Here is a 15,476-nt window from a genome sequence, read left to right on the forward strand (position 1 = left end):
ACCAGACAGATGCCACCACATCTTTTCTTGAAGTAGTGTTCAGGCTGAGGGGGTCATAGCCGAGAGGTCCCCTGGGGCCCCCTGCTCTCCTCCTACTCACAGCTCTCCTGCAGCCAGCAGCGGTGGGGGAGCCAAGCTGCATTGATTACTTTTGACATAAGTTGTTAACATAATTTTGACGTTGAGCCTCCCCCCAGTTCTGGGGTGGCTGTGACTGTGTCCAGGCTCCAACTTGAGAAGCTATGGGGAGCCTCTCACCCCCGGATCTGGCCTGGCTGGGAGGTGGCCTGGGAAGGGACCTGTGTTTCTCCAGCCCGCGCCCTCGGGGCCTGGGGGTGGGGCCCCAGCAGATGTCTGGATTTGGTAGCCAGGGCCTGGAGCCGGATGCTGAGAATGAGGCCTGCAACTCATTTCCCCATTTAACATTCTGAGAACATCTGCACCGGTTTCCAAGGCTTCTCCCTCACTAATTGCTTTGATTATTGTGTGAAGTTAAGAACTGGCACATTTCCGTGATGTTGTGATGAAGGTGAAAAGATCGCTCTTAATTAGATTAAAAACATTTTTTTCTTCCTGTGTAATTTTGCCTTGAAAATCAAGGCCACTTTTTTGTTTTCTTCATCCAAAGACCTCCAGAAACTTTCCTCCCCACCTCTCCAGAGGTTTCTGGGGAATGTCCTGTGAGCTCAACTCTTGGAGAAGATACTGCTTAACCCAGATTCCATTGTATATTAAAGTTTCCTAGGGCTGCTCTTGCTGCCTGGAACCTTCCCCTGAAAATGTGTCTTGGGAGACCTAGACAGTGACTTCCTGCAGCATGGAGACCCGGGTGGGTCAATTTTAGTTGTGTGGGTGGCTGTGTTGCTTTCTTTCCATTTCCTGGGCTCACTCACACTCAAGAGTTGACCCTGTCCTGGCTCTGTCATTGCCTGAAAGTTGTCTTCCTCAGCGCCCCCGCTACTCAGACCCCACCCCTGGGCCTGCAGAGGCATTTCTGTTCACTCTATGGTTTGTGTGTGCTGAGGCCTGCTATCTTCATTCTAAGGAGAAGTGCTTGGGGTGTGGGGGGTGGTCCTCACTTGGAAAACTTGGTTGATAAGCCCAGCATCCTCCCTGGGATTTCTCAGGATTCCCGAAGTCATCTCTGACTGTGTCACATCACCGTGTGCTTGAGGCAAATCTATTTTGCACACCTTTGATCCAATGTGAGATCCAACATGTTCCATAATTTGCTCCAAACATCCTTCTACAGCAGGGTGTGGAGAGGGGCTCACTGAAGGTTTGGGGAGATGAGGACTTACATCACAGCAGTAGAAAGCCAATGACTCACCTTAAGTCCCTTTTGGAGAGTTCTCTATGCCGTTGCAGCGTTAGGGCCAGGGCAAGGGCCTCAGCCTCGGGCCAGCTTCTTTCCCACAAGCCTTCTCCCTGCCCTCTACTCTGAAAACTAGTGGTGGCAGTGAAGAGCAGTTTAGCTATTTTGTAACATTGACTGCCCCCAAGCCCATGTCCTTAGGCTCACACCTCACCCCCAAGTTTGTCATGCACATTCCTGACGACTCTCTTGGTAACAAATGATGGAACCCCAACTCAAACAAGCTTAAGCACAAAAGGGACATTTTTTGGTTCACACAGCTGAACCCAGCTGTTTCAGACACAGCTGGACCCCAGAGCTGAGATGATCTTGCTCATTTGCTCTCTCTCCCCCTCTTGTACTCCCCTTCTCCCTCCCTATTCCTTTTGTTCTCCCTTTCCCTTGCTCTCTATCACTGGCTCTATGAGATGGCTGTATCCTTAGGCAGCTACTTTCTAAAAAGGGCAAAATGGCCACCAGCTTGCCTTCAACAGCTCAGGAAACCCAGCAGAATGAGGTCATCTCTCCCCAAGATTCCTGCCAGAATCTAAGGCCAAGTTCTTATTGGCCTCAGCTGGGGTACAAGCCATCCTTGGACCTACAACTGTATCTTCAACGGCTGAGATAAGGTCTAAGAGGACCCCTTTGGGGATGGCCAGAGGGTACCTAAACACCGCACACTAGGAGTGGGAAAAGAAGAGCCCCCAAAGGAAGATTTGAGAAGCTGTTCCCAGAAGCCAGGCCTGGCTGCTGGGCAGGCAAAAACAACAGGTGTCCACTCAAGCAAGGTATTTTCCTAAGCGGAACTGGGTGCCAGCTGTGAATATACATTTTCACTCCATTCCTCGCCTTGTTCCTGGCAGCTGTTGTGGGAATGGCTTTTACACTTTCCGTCCATGTCCCTTACTTCTCGCCTCTGAGTGGAGACACAGGTGGTGGCGGGGCCACTCTGGATCGGGGTCTATGAGCCGGGCATGGGCAGCTGGCACAGGCTGTGGCTCAGCAATGTCACGCAGGGCCTGGCTGCAGCTGTCTGGATGCCCCTGGGGAGGGCTTCTTCACAGTGCAGGATCCGTAGGGCTTTGGTGAATCCAGAGAGGGGGAGATTTCTTAAGGGGGCCAGGAGAGGGGGCTTCTACTTGCGAAGGATAGGGAGAGCGTCCGTTCATTCCTGTGAAGTAGGCTGGCTCAGGGAACTCGCCTGTTCCAAATCCTGGAGAGACATGGGCGAGGCAGAAGGCAAGGTTTCCGTGCTCAAGGCCAGGCACACATAAGCCCTGCAGCTATGCAGAGGAGGGAGCAATCTCTGGGGCCATGGAAAGCTTATGGAAGAGGGCTTGGGTTACACCTGGTAGATTAGGCAGGATTTTAATCAATCAGGAGGGGAAGGGTAGGGGGTGAGTGGCTGGGTGAAATTACCAGGAAAGGCCCAGACAATGGCAAGTCTCTAGAGGGCAGAGGGCAGCAGGGATGGGCTGGAGCTTTGAGCTTTATCATAAGTTGGATTTGGGGCTTGAACGCTGACCTAATCTGGGCAAGGAGGGGTCAGAGGCTTGATGAGAAGGCAGAGGAAGTGAGACCAGAATTTCATGGGAACAGAAAGCCTCAAAGACTTTCATGATAGTAGAGCTCTATGTAGCCTCATGGGCAGCTCCGGGCCAGGTGGAGGTATATATTCTGGTAACCCTAGGATAAGATGTGCAGGGTCATGGGCCAGAGAGCAAGGCACAGATATAGGAGACTTCCACAAATTGTTTCTTGACTTGGAGAAGTATCATCCAAAATAGAAAATATAGACACAATAAGGAAGGAAATGAAAATCACCCGAAGTCTCTTCACCCAAAGACAAACAAGTTAACATTTGGATCTGTTTCCTTCTAGTCTTTTTTCTATGCCTGTATTTTTTAAAAAATAAAATTCAAATTCCCCTATTGAGCAGGACAACTGACTAGAAAGGAAGATGCTGTGCTGAGTTTTATTCCTGTTCTCTTGACAGGGTGAGACTTGGCAGCCAGCATCCCCAGCTGGGGTAGTTGCCACGCCCAAGGCTGCCTTTGCCATCCCAGACCTCCCATTTTCCTAGAAAACAAATTGTTTTGTTCTGCCCTGAAAATTTAGACCCAGATCCTGGCCTTGACAAAACAAAGGCAGCCAAAGAATTAAAGCATCAAAAACCGGGACTGTCTTAGGAAAGTGTGACTTCATTGTCACCAGGATACTGTGCTCTTTGTCCCCAGGGCCAGCCACTCGAGACAGTTCAGCAAAGGGCACCTGGCATTGCTCCGGTACCTCCTGCAGAGCCTGGATATCCAGCCCTTTCAAGTACATCATGGGCTCAACCTTCTCTGCTGCTGTGAGTTCAGGCTGTGAAATACCCACTTCAGAGGTGGGGGTGACAAGCAAGACCTGTTAGGGCACAGCACTTGCCCTCAAGCCCTGGCCTGAAAGAGGCAGCACTAGTGTGTCTGGAAAGAGCTGAATCTCCCCCCACCTACCCACAGCTCCCCTCCTTGCTCTCCTAGATGCCTGACCTAGCTACGATCACAGATGAAAATGGGGAAAAGGTGGCAGCTCTGGTCACTGCCTCCCTGTGGTGGAGAAAGCATGCCCCACAGTCTCTGCCATACAAGCCAGCAGACAACAACCTCTCCTTTTGAATTGGAAAAACAAACCTGCAGGGCGGGCCCTTCTCAGCCCCTTGCCATTCCCACGATGAAACCAAAAAGCACACATTCCTCTCTGGCAGGTGGAGGTCCCAGCTACTCTGAGCAGCCAACTGATGTGTACATTTTAATATCCTAAAACACCAGGGTAACACCTTTCTCAGGAGCCAGGTAGTTCACCCTTGGCCCTTGGGCTTTGGAGATGGCACTTATCATCATGGGTGTTTGGAAAGCAACTCCACATTCTAGCCTCTGCTCCATCATTCCTTCTACATACAAATGATGCAAACATCAAAATATGTTTCTTCTTAATTGAATCCTGGATGAAGTTTTAGCTCTGTTACTTGAAAACTGTATTATATAACCCAGGATACTTGAATCTCTGCCCCCAAATCTCTAAGATGGGAGCAATTACATGCCTCTGCTGGGTCCCAGACCTTTGGGTCTCTGAATGTGCGCACATTCTTCAAGCCTTATGGGTCCTTCCCTGGTCTAAGGATGTCATGGGCACAGAGCCCTTTCACTCTAAGCCCTTCTCCTGGCTGTGACTAATGTCTGTGTGGTTTCCTGCTGGAAGCCTGCCAGTGGCCCCCACGGGCCATGAACTCCTGAGTTTATTTATATTTCTCTGATTGCTAGCAAGGCGCAACACCTTTCCACATACTCATCAGCCCTTTGGATTCTTCTTTTGTGATGTGCTACTTTGTCTACTGTCCACTTTCTATTAAGTCATTTATATTTTTCCTATTGATTTGTAGGAGTCCTTTGTATTTTGTGGGCACTGTTTTCACTCTTTAAGGTGTATTTTCAATGATTGGGTCTCAACTCTAGTGTCAAATTAAGCATTCTTACCTCTTACAGTTATTGCTTCTTTAAAAAAAAAAAAAAAACCATCCTAATGCTGACATCATTAGGATGTTCTTCTATATTTAATCATACGGCCTTTAGAATGTTGCTTTTCATAATTAGGTCTTCAGTCCCCTGGAATGACAAGAATGAATTTTTGGTATATAATGTGAGGTAATTAAGGTTCCAACTTAACGTTTTTCCAGTGTCGATATTCAGTCGCTCCTGAACATTTGATTGAAAAGTCCATCCTCTTCCCAGGATGTGCAAGCCACCTCTGATATACAGCAAGCTTCCATACATGTGTGGACTATTTCCCAATGCTCAATCCTGTCCCACTGGTCTATTTGTCTCTCCCTATGTCAACACCACATTGTCTTAATGACCACTGCCTTGGAGGAAGTACTGATGTTTGGTACAGCAAGTTCTCCCGCCTTGTTCTTCTTCAAGAATATTCCCAATTCTTGGCTTTTTGCACTTCCCAATCAGTAGAATCAGCTTGCCAAAGTTCACACACAGAAGCCTTGAGATTTTTATTAAGATTTGGAGAGATTTATTAAGATTTAGAGATAATCTTTTCTGATTATCTATTGAGTCTTCAAGTCATTGGAATGAAGGCATATTTCTCCATTTATTTATGTCTTCTTCATTGTCTCTTATTAAAGTTTTACCGTTTTCTCCACAGAGTTCTTGCATATCTTTAGTTATATAATATTCTTTTGTGCTGTTGTATACAGGTTCTTTTTCACTTGTTATCTCACATTTTTTATGTACAAAAGAGAAAAATAGTACTGAGTTCCCCACACCCCTTTCATCAGCTTCCCCTAATGTTAGCATCTTATATAACCATGGTACATTGACCAAAACTAAGACATTAACATTGGTATAACACTATTAAGGTAGAGTTGTTAATTTATTTGGATTTCCCCAGTTCAACTACTAATGTCCTTTTTCTGTTCTGGGATCCCATCTATAGGATCTATCATTAAATTTATTGAGCACATCTCCTTAGTTATCTCCAATTGGTGACAGGCTTCTCTTATTTTTCATTAACTTGACATTTTTGAAGAATACCAGCCACGTGTCCGTGTCCCTCAGTTTGGGTTTGTCTGGTGTTTTCTCAGGACTAGACAAGGGTTATAGGTTTAAGGCAAGAACACTAGTGAGGTGAGATGTTTTCCTCATCGTGGAATATGACATCAATATGGTTTATCACTGGTAATATTAGCCTTGGGCCACTCGTTTAAAGTGGTGTTAGCCAGGTTCCTCCACTTTAAGTGAATTGCTGTTTTTCCGTTTCCATAGTTTAGTCTTTAGAAAGGAGTCACTAAGTACGCCCCACACTCAAAGGGGCAAGAAGGAGTTGTTGTTCAACTCTTACCTCCTGCAGGAGAGTATCAAAAAAATATTCAAATATATGTTAAAACTACCACAGCAATTAAAACATATTTCGAAGAAGAAACTTTGAAGTTTCTCAAAGCTCACCAACTAATTTCAACATTCATTCATGAATCATTTTCCTGCAGCAAATATTACTGTGACATACTTCTATTTTCCTCATTCCTTCTACATTTTTTATTTGGAATTCTTTTGAAAGGAAGATTTTGTCTCTCTCCTCCAATTGTTTATTTAATTTTATCAGTGCGGATTCAGGAGTATTTGAGTTATAATCCAATATTATCATTTATTTTGTTGCTCAAACTATTCTAGCTTTAGCCACTGGTGGGCTCATGTGTCCTTTTGATGTGCCCCCCACCCCGCCCCATCCTTTTATTTTTAAGCACTTCCTTCTCTTCTAGCACCTGACAGTACTTCAGGCTCATCTCTTACTTTCCCTGCCCTAGCCCTAGAATCATCCATTCATCCAGATAGCCTTAGCTCCTTTTATTGCAGAATGAATTAAAAACCTGGATCTACACATGGGGTATGCTCATGGCTACTGGGATATCACTGCTTCCATCTCCTCTCAGTGGATAGGGCTAAGAAATATATGTATACATGTAACCTGAATACCCACACATCTTTATGTATCTGTATCTATATAAAGCTAACCATGAGTTCATCCTTTCCCCTTCCCCCACAACTTATTTATAGCTTTTTCTCTGACAGTGAGAAACCTGGCTCCCATTACCTACAGTTCATTTAGCTGTGTAACCCTATTTAACATGTAGCACATTTGTATGTGAAGCAAATTTACTTACTAGGTTAGAGTGTTTATGACAGACTTTGTCTTTAACCATAAAGTGTCCAGTCAAAACAGTGTCTTTGAAAGCAACATAGGCCAGATCCTCTTCCTTCTTTCCATTCACTGCTATGTCATTTGTCTGTAGCACACAAAGTATTCACTCATCAGAGTGCTTTCCATCGTAGGGTCCTCCAACATCCAGGTTAATTTTTTAACTTGCATATGGTAAAATTCACTCTTGGAGATTCAGTTCTGTGGGCTTTGACAAATGCCTGGAGTCATGTATCCACAACCAGTATCATTCGAAGAAGTTCCATACCCCTAAAAATACCCTGGGGTTAGTCTTTTGAAGTCAAGTACTTCTCCCCTAACCACTGGCAGCTATTGATCTGTCTTATGTCCCTGTAGTTTTGTTTTTTCTAGAATATCCTATAAATGGGATTCTACAATATGTATTCTTTCGCATCTGGCTTCTTTCAATGCTTAGCAAAATGCATCTGAGATTCATCCATGTTGTTGCATAAATCATTAGTTTATTTCTTTTTATTGGTGGGTGGTATTCCATGGCATGAATATTTACCACATTTTGTTTATCCATTCACCTGCTGAATGACAACTTCATTGTTTCCACTATTTGGTAATTATGAGCAGAGTTACTATACACATTTATGTACAGGTTTTTGTTAACATAAAAATTCAATTCACTTGAGTGGGAAAGGAACCTCTAGGACTCGCAGTATGTGTATGTTTAAATTTTCTAAGAAATTGCTATAATCTATTTCCTAAAGTCACTGTGCCATTTTGCATTCCCACCAGCAACATACGAGAGTTCTATGTGTCCCACATCTTCAAGAGTGCTTGGTATTGTCAGGTTTTGATTTTTTTTTTTTAATTTATGGAATTTCATTGTGGTTCTAATTTGCATTTCCATATTTATGTTAATTGTGCATCTTTTCATGTGCTTATTTCTAATCCATTTTTTAAATCGGATGGCTCACTTCATTATTGTCAAGTTGTGAGCATTCTTTATATATTCTCAGTGCAAGTCCTTGACCTGATAGGTGATGTGCAAATATTCTTTCCAAGTCTGTGCTTTGTCTTTTAATTCCATTAACAGTGTCTGTTGCATAGCAAAAGCTTTTAATTTTGATAAAGTCCAATTTGTTGATTCTTTTCATCTTACTAGTGGAGCTTTTGGTTTCGTATTTCAGAATTTCACTGCCAAACTCAAGATCCTGGAGATTTTTTTTCTTATGTTTTCTTCAAGAAATTTTATGGTTTTGTTTCATTTTAGATTTTTTGTAGTAAAGTATGTAGTACCCTTTAAATTTTCATTATCTAATTGTTAATCATCTCTCACATCAGGCATAGGTACTAAATGTATTAAAACTTTTACACGCACACATATGTATACATACAACACATTCAAACAGTTAAATTAGGAATAAACTTAGGAGAGAGTTGTATGACTCTGATGTGGGAAAACCTTCCTTTTTTATGAAGCAAAAGATGTATCATTTTTAAAAGCATAAAACATTTTCTATGATAAAAAGCAACATAGTTAAGGTGAGCAAAACAGAGACAGACTGGGGAAGATATGTGTGCCTCATATAACAAGGAGTTAATGTCTGTAATATATAGAAAATTCCTACAAAGTGACAAGCAAAAATGAGCAAAGGGCATGAACAGGCAATTCTGCAAGAGGAAGCCCAGAAACCAAGCCCATACAAGGCATTCAAACAGATAGAAATGACAGCAATGCCTCAGTTTTCATCCATGCTTGGTAATCCCTGCAAAAGATGCTGACAGCCTTCACTTGGGCTTTATTCAACAGTTCATTCAGGCATGGATGTGGGAAAGCTAGGGGAGCCTGAATTGCTATATACAACTTCTTGGGAAAGCAATCCAGCAACATTTACTAACACTAAGGAGGCACCCTCTCACCCTGCTCCAATATATCAGCTTTTAAGAATAAAGATAGATGTGACATCATAGTCTGAATAATTAACCAGCTTGACACTGTAAGAGCCTGAATGTCCATGATATACAGAATGGTTAAGTACGGCCAATCTAAACTGTGGGCTGTCATGCAACTACTAAAATAATAATTAAATCCATGTCTATATACCTAGAGAAAATGAGATGAGCTTATGTTACAGAGTGACAGGAACAGAGTGACAAGAACAGTGCCATCCTATGTATATAAAAGCAGATGCCAGGTAGGAGTTGCTTTTATAGGGTCAGCAGATGCCAGGTAGGAGTTGCTTTTTTAGAGGTGGGGGCTTGAAATCTAGTGACGGTTAACACTGATGACCTTGGGGGAGGAAAGCCATTGTAAATCTTCGAATTATTCCACTTCTCACAGATGAGTACTTAATTCTTTTACAATAAAATATTTAAATGAAGACAAATATAAGCCAGGAGCAAATACTGATGGTGTGAACAAAAAGTGGGGAGTGATAAGGATCATCTTCTAAGCTCCTGTGTCAAAGTTGCAGAGGTGGGCCCAGGAATCTAAATGTGAAGCCAGCTGTTGTTGGAGGGACTCCTGTGCCTCACTGGGGGTACAACTAGTTGATGTGGCATTGTGTTTTCACAAAGGAGTTCTGTGGCTGCCCCCGCATTCCAGGTTTGCTGTTCCTCATGGGTCAGAGGTCATACCACCCCATCTTTCCTGACCCACAGCTCTGTCAATGTATGAGTGTGACAATGTATAGTGGTGGGAGCTGTTGTCCCTTACCAGGCCTGTGCCTGTCACCTCCATTTTATTCTTGACCTGAGTGTCAGTTGTGAACATGGGAAGAGGCCCAGAACCTGAAGTGGGGAGAGTCCTGGCACCTGAGCACAGCCTCAGGCATAGTTACCACTCTAAAGAGGATCCACGGGCCTTTACTTTCGTCAAACACTGAGTGTCAAGCACTTTAGGGCCATCTTAAACACTCACCCACTCTACCACATCCCACTGTAAACCGGACTGTCAGGGCTGGAGCTTCCAGGCACAAGCTCCACTCCTCACCTGGCCCTGGGAGTTCACAGGCCTGCTCCACAGCACTGGTAGGTTGGGTGGGAAACCTAATGTGCTGTCCCCTCCACTTTCTCCTCAGTGAGGAAGAGCCCAACACTGCTGGAAGTGAGCATGCCCCACTTCATGAGAAGCAACAGCTTTGCCGAGGACCTGGACCTGGAAGGGGAGACGCTGCTGACACCCATCACTCACATCTCACAGTGAGTGCCTACATGTGCATAAAGGGCTGGGCTGAAGGGGTCTGGGGCTCAAGGAGTCAGCCTTGGTGCTAGGGAAGGATTGCTCTCTGGCCAGAGTTCTATCTGCTAACCTAGTGCCCACCACTTGATGTCTGCCTGGCCCCAGCACCCAGGCACCAGGCAGGAGAGGAGAGCAAGGGTACTTCCCACCATGTCTGGGAACATGATCCTGTTGTTTGGACTTATGGAAAACCAGACTGATCATTTTCCACTTGTTTTCATGCTTTGAGAGTCTGAGATTGTTTTTCCTCTCTCCCAGCCCCCTCCCCTGCCCCCTAAAAGAGAGACGACTGTTCTTTAGCATTTCCCTGTGGAACCCTGGCCAAAGCCATGAGGCAGATGCCGGGTGCAGTCTGCCAGTTGCTGCTGCTGTCCTCAGGGGCTCCTTCAGGTGGAGGAAATGGCTGATTTTCCACGCCTTCCAGTTGGCCTTCCCCTGAGGCACAGCTGGCCTGGGATGCATGCCCATCCTCCCCCGCTGTCACGCCATGGCCAGGCCAATCCCCGGTGCCCAGCCATGGTGTGATTCCCCTGCAACATGTGACTCAGTGCTCCCAGCTGGGGCACCCAGCAGTGACAGCCATGCAGTGGGGTCAGTGGGACACCCAAGCCCATTCTGGCCATAGTCCCATTTTGGCTGCCAACCCATTGGGGATTCCCCTTGATAAATGTCTTTGTGTCAGGATCTGTGAGTGACACTCACAGCCCTTCTGGGGGTCACTTGCTGGGACTCTCCTTCTCTCTACTGACGTTTTTCTAAAGGGTTTTTTGTTCTCTGGACTCTCTGGGGGTCAGGAGGTTGTCCTGAGCCATGTGTGCCTTTGTCGTAGTGAGGCCCTGGGCCTCCTGCCTTTGCAGCCAGCCAGGTGCAGACTTCGCCTTGCAAATCACTGAGGAAATTAGGACCCATGGTGCTGGTGGCTGCAAGTGTAACCAAGAGAACTGGCAGGGTTGGGTAGCCAGAATGAAGCTACCTCCAGGGAAGGAGTGGCTGTGTCAAGGGGTAATTATGAACAGATAGGACTTGTCCACTTCTTTCCAGGCTCCCCCAGTTCACAGAGTGGTTGTCAGTAACTAATGGTTGGCAGGGTGTGAAGAGGCTCCAAGGAAGCTAGGAGGTCACTGGAAAGCAGGGATGACTAGTCCTGGACACCCTGAAAATAGGGCTCTAAGCTTCTGGGTCCCTCCCAGCTGGGTAAAAAAGCAGGAACAGAGGTTGAGTGGGGTGGTCGCCAGATGGGCTGCCCAGCTATAGGTTAGCACCAGAAGGCAGCATGATGGTTTATACTGTAGCCAAGTCTTGTACCAAGTCCTGGACTATGAGAGACACCTAACGTAATCAGTGTTCGAGTTTTGTGGTTTGTGTTGTGTGCAATACAGGTGGCAGTGCCTGCTCAGAGAGGGGACAACCAAGAGTAGACTGGAACCCCAAAAGACTAAGGTTTGGGCCTGGATGCCACCCAGGCCACACTGGGCCACTCAGCCTGTTCCGTCTCATCCTTCTGGCTGCTTGTTCCTCCTGTTAGAGCTCACTTGCTTTGGTTCTCTTGGTCACAGACCAGCCTTCAGACATGCAAAAAGTCATACTGGGAAGACAGGGCCATCACCCACAGTCCATCCAGCTGGGTAGCCAGGCCTTACCAGCTTTTGGTTCTTGCAAGGCCCCTGCAGGTGAAGGTGGTGAGAGATCAAGCACTTACATGGACCACAGACAAACCTGCAGCTGCCCAGTAAATCATTCCTATGGGGATGAGTGCTGCCAGTGGAGGTATCAGCACACACCAAGCTCCCTGGAGCCAGAGGTTACCCACCTGCCCTGGGGCTGACCCCAAGCCAGTGTGGCTGTGTCATCTAGGACACTGGGCTGTTTCTTGTTCCACTCCAAAATGACAGGGCCTCAGAGACGTGAACACCCATCCCTAAGCTTTCTGCCCACTTTGGGTCTAGCACATTACCATGCAGCAAGGTCCTGCAGCCTTTTCAGACTGGCACTCCCATGGCCTCCAGTGACAAGTGGGCCCAGACAGATCAGATACTCCATCATCACCCAACTAGATCCCTGCCCCAGAACTTACCAAGGCCTCTCTCAGAGCAGACTATTCCAGAAGTGGCAGCTGGATATAAGCCAGCCTGGGAAGGCAGGAAGGAGCCCAGGCATGGGGCCTGGGGTGAAGGATCTGAAAAGGGGATTTGGAGAGGGAAGAACAAGGAGACTGCTGCAAACAAGCCACCTTTGAGGCACTGTGTACTGATCAGGGAAGACTGAGAGCTGAGGCTTCAGGGGAGCTGAGTTCCTGCATCCTCAGGAGTCAGGGTATGGTCCCTCCAGAGAGGCCTGCAGGGGCTAGCGAACATACACAGTGTCAGGGCCTAGGAACCCAGGCTTCTCCAGGGCTACAGGCTGGATAGAGGCCACATTCCATCTGGGGAGAAGGCTGGAAGCAGTGGGCACCCTATGTCCTCAGGGCCGAAATCACCTGGTGGCACGGATGTGGGGGCTGTGCAGGTCTTCTGCCCACACTGGGGCTACATTCTTCTACCTCCCGCACAGCCCGAGTAGTCATTGATGCTAATAATTAAATTCCTTGGTGGGGGGCCTTTGCTGAGGCAGGGACAACTGAGCAGACATTGGAAAGATGATTGGGAATCTGATGGCTGCAGATGGGTGATGCAGCAAAGCTCCTGTGAGCAGCCTGGCCCCATGGATCCCGAACTGGGAAGAGAGGCACACACCCTGGTGTGTGCAAGGGATAGGGATGTGTGCTGGGGTCTCACAGCGGGCAGAGTAGGTGGGAGGCAGTTACCAAAAAACATTTCCATTTTTCTTCAGCATTTTACTGATGTTAAATGTATTTCCATGCTGGACCAGTTCCAGAATTCAAATTAAAAACATAAATAAAGACACATTTTGTTTCCATCTTGAGCTCTCCCCACCCGCGGGGCCCCAGAGAGGTGAGGTCACTGCAGCCTTGATTACGGGAAGGTCCCTGGGGCTGGGTGAAGCTCCTCTTTCCGGGGCCTGTTAGCCAGAGGTGGAGTGAGGGGTGAGCAGGCCTGATGCAAGCTAGGGAGCCATGGAGAGCTGAGGTGTGTGGTATCCACAAGACAGAATGATTTCACTGCACCCCAGCCTATAGGTGGGCCCAACTGCTCAGCTTTAGGACCCTCAGCCAGCTCTAGGCGGCCAGGACTCAGCCTCGAACACACCTTTTAGGCAGAAGCTGTCTTCCCAGGTTCAATGGGGCACAAGAGAGCCCCTGACAGCCTCGAGTTCCCTGAACCCATGTCTCCCACCCAGACCACGTAACAGGGCTTTTGAGGGAAAAGTGTGAAGTAGAGACTGTAGGTCTGCATGAGCAGTTGGGGAGAACCCTCATGATAATAGAGGAGCCCTGAACCCCAAGAGCCAAGATGAGTTCTGTGGCCTCCGGTGATAAGTGGGCCCAGGAGCCCAAGAGCCAGGATTCTGACCCACTCACTGTCCTCTGCTCACCAAGGGTCACTGGCACTCACCAAGGGATGGCACCATGCCTGTGTGCATCCCTGTGCCTTGCATGTAATGATCTGCCATCTAGAATGCCCATCACCCATCTGCAGCCATCAGATTCCCAATCATCTTTCCAATGTCTGCTCAGTTGTCCCTGCCTCAGCAAAGCCCCCCAGGATACACTCCGGCTGCACCACTGTGTTCTCCTTTGGCTCTCAAACCCCTAAGTACCCATTCCCCAAGCCCTTCATATGGTGCAAGGAGGGAGCAGGGCATGTATAGCCTTCTTGGTCTCTTCCTCCCCAGAACCCCCAAAGCCCTAGGCATGGAGAAGCCCTAGGATAGTTGTTAATTCAACCCTGCCTGAGATGAAGCAAGGACTGCAGACACTGCACCAGTGCTGAGGCACAGGGCTAGGGGCCTGAGGTTCTGTGGCTCTGAAGCTGGGAGTCATGTATAGGTCTGGCCTAGGTGAGCTGCTCCCAGTAGCCTTGGGAGGCTGCAACCATTTTTGTGAAATCCTCCATTGCAGTGCATCTCCAACTGCCAGACCAGCCAGGACTGGCCTGGAATTCACACATCTGGCCCACTGGTTGCACATGGATACCTGAGATAGCCCAAGAAGACAGGCCCATAAGCCCTACAGCCTGTGGCTCTGCCCAGCCCAGTCTTGTGGTTTCTCTGAAGGGCCCCCCACTCTCTTCTGTTTTGACATCTTAGAAGGGCAAACCCCAGCTCGAGGCTAATAGACACTGCCCCAGTCCTACTCTCCAGGGGGACACTCAGGGAGCACCCTGCCCATTGAGATGGGCATGGGGGAGGACCAGGAGCCCCAAGGCTGGGCAGAGGGAGTGGAAAGAAGGCATAGGAGAAGCTGCAGAGACCCCCACCAGGTGACTGTAAGCACTTCCCTTGCGCGCATGTGCTTGCCTGGCCTCTTGCGACATGACAGCTTCGAAAATCCTTGAGCAAAAACAGCCCCCTGTGTGTTAATTAGAATTTCCATGTCTTCAACTTTCTCCCGGACCCTGCAGAATCTCACGCCAAAACGTTCGAGTTGCTCTTTTCCAGCGAGGCCGCTGTGGCCTGGCTTTCATCCACATCACTACTAATGTCTCCTGAATTCTGCATTTGTCAGCAAGGACAGGGCCAGTCTGTGCTGTCTGGAAATAAGGGCAAACGTCACAAGGGTGGCCCCAAATTTGGCTCCATGGACCAGGGGATAGCTCTTTTGATGGGACCAGCTTTGCCTGGGACATTTTGGAGACATCCAGAGCCCACTGTGGCCCACTCTCACAGACCCCAAGGTGCCAGGCACTGCAGCTCTGTGAATGCCTAAGCTCCTCACATTTTTCTCCCTTTAAACTTTGGTGGGAAAGAACAGAGAGGCCATTCTGAGAACAGTGTCCAGAAGGATGAGTGAGGGGCTTGACAGAACAGATGAGACCATTTTGTCTTTCTAGACCAGTGTCCTGTCTTCTGCAAAGCTCCAGACCACCTCTGTCTGCATGAGGTGCCAAGGAAGCCCCCTGGGAGCCTGCCCGGGAGGGCCGTGCAGGACTGCATGAGTCACAGGATCCCTGTCAGAGCCCCACGTAGCACCAGCCAGGCTCAAACCCGTCTCTGAAATGCATGGGGGGATTAAATGTTCTTCTAACTAAATTAAAACTGAGGCAT

General features: G+C 47.6%; 1 protein-coding gene and 1 long non-coding RNA gene across 4 annotated transcripts in view; one reads left to right on the forward strand and one right to left on the reverse strand.

Moving 5' to 3' along the window:
- The window catches only part of KCNQ1 (potassium voltage-gated channel subfamily Q member 1), a 393,190-nt gene that overhangs the window by 194,490 nt on the left and 183,224 nt on the right, over positions 1–15,476 (forward strand). For all 3 annotated transcript variants that reach the window (XM_039471158.2, XM_074401856.1, XM_074401855.1), the window contains exon 11: positions 10,153–10,273. In XM_039471158.2, coding sequence (XP_039327092.2) covers positions 10,153–10,273 — 121 coding nt within the window. The remainder of the gene's footprint in view (positions 1–10,152; positions 10,274–15,476) is intronic.
- LOC141584927 (uncharacterized) overlaps positions 1–15,476 on the reverse strand; it is a 74,451-nt gene that overhangs the window by 27,910 nt on the left and 31,065 nt on the right. Inside the window, exon 2 of the long non-coding RNA XR_012518233.1 lies at positions 1–2,567. This exon is cut by the window's left edge and continues 27,910 nt beyond it. This is a non-coding gene — a long non-coding RNA (uncharacterized LOC141584927). The remainder of the gene's footprint in view (positions 2,568–15,476) is intronic.

The sequence above is a fragment of the Saimiri boliviensis genome, chromosome 6 (genome assembly GCF_048565385.1).
Source record: "Saimiri boliviensis isolate mSaiBol1 chromosome 6, mSaiBol1.pri, whole genome shotgun sequence".
Classification (NCBI taxonomy): Eukaryota; Metazoa; Chordata; class Mammalia; order Primates; family Cebidae; genus Saimiri; species Saimiri boliviensis.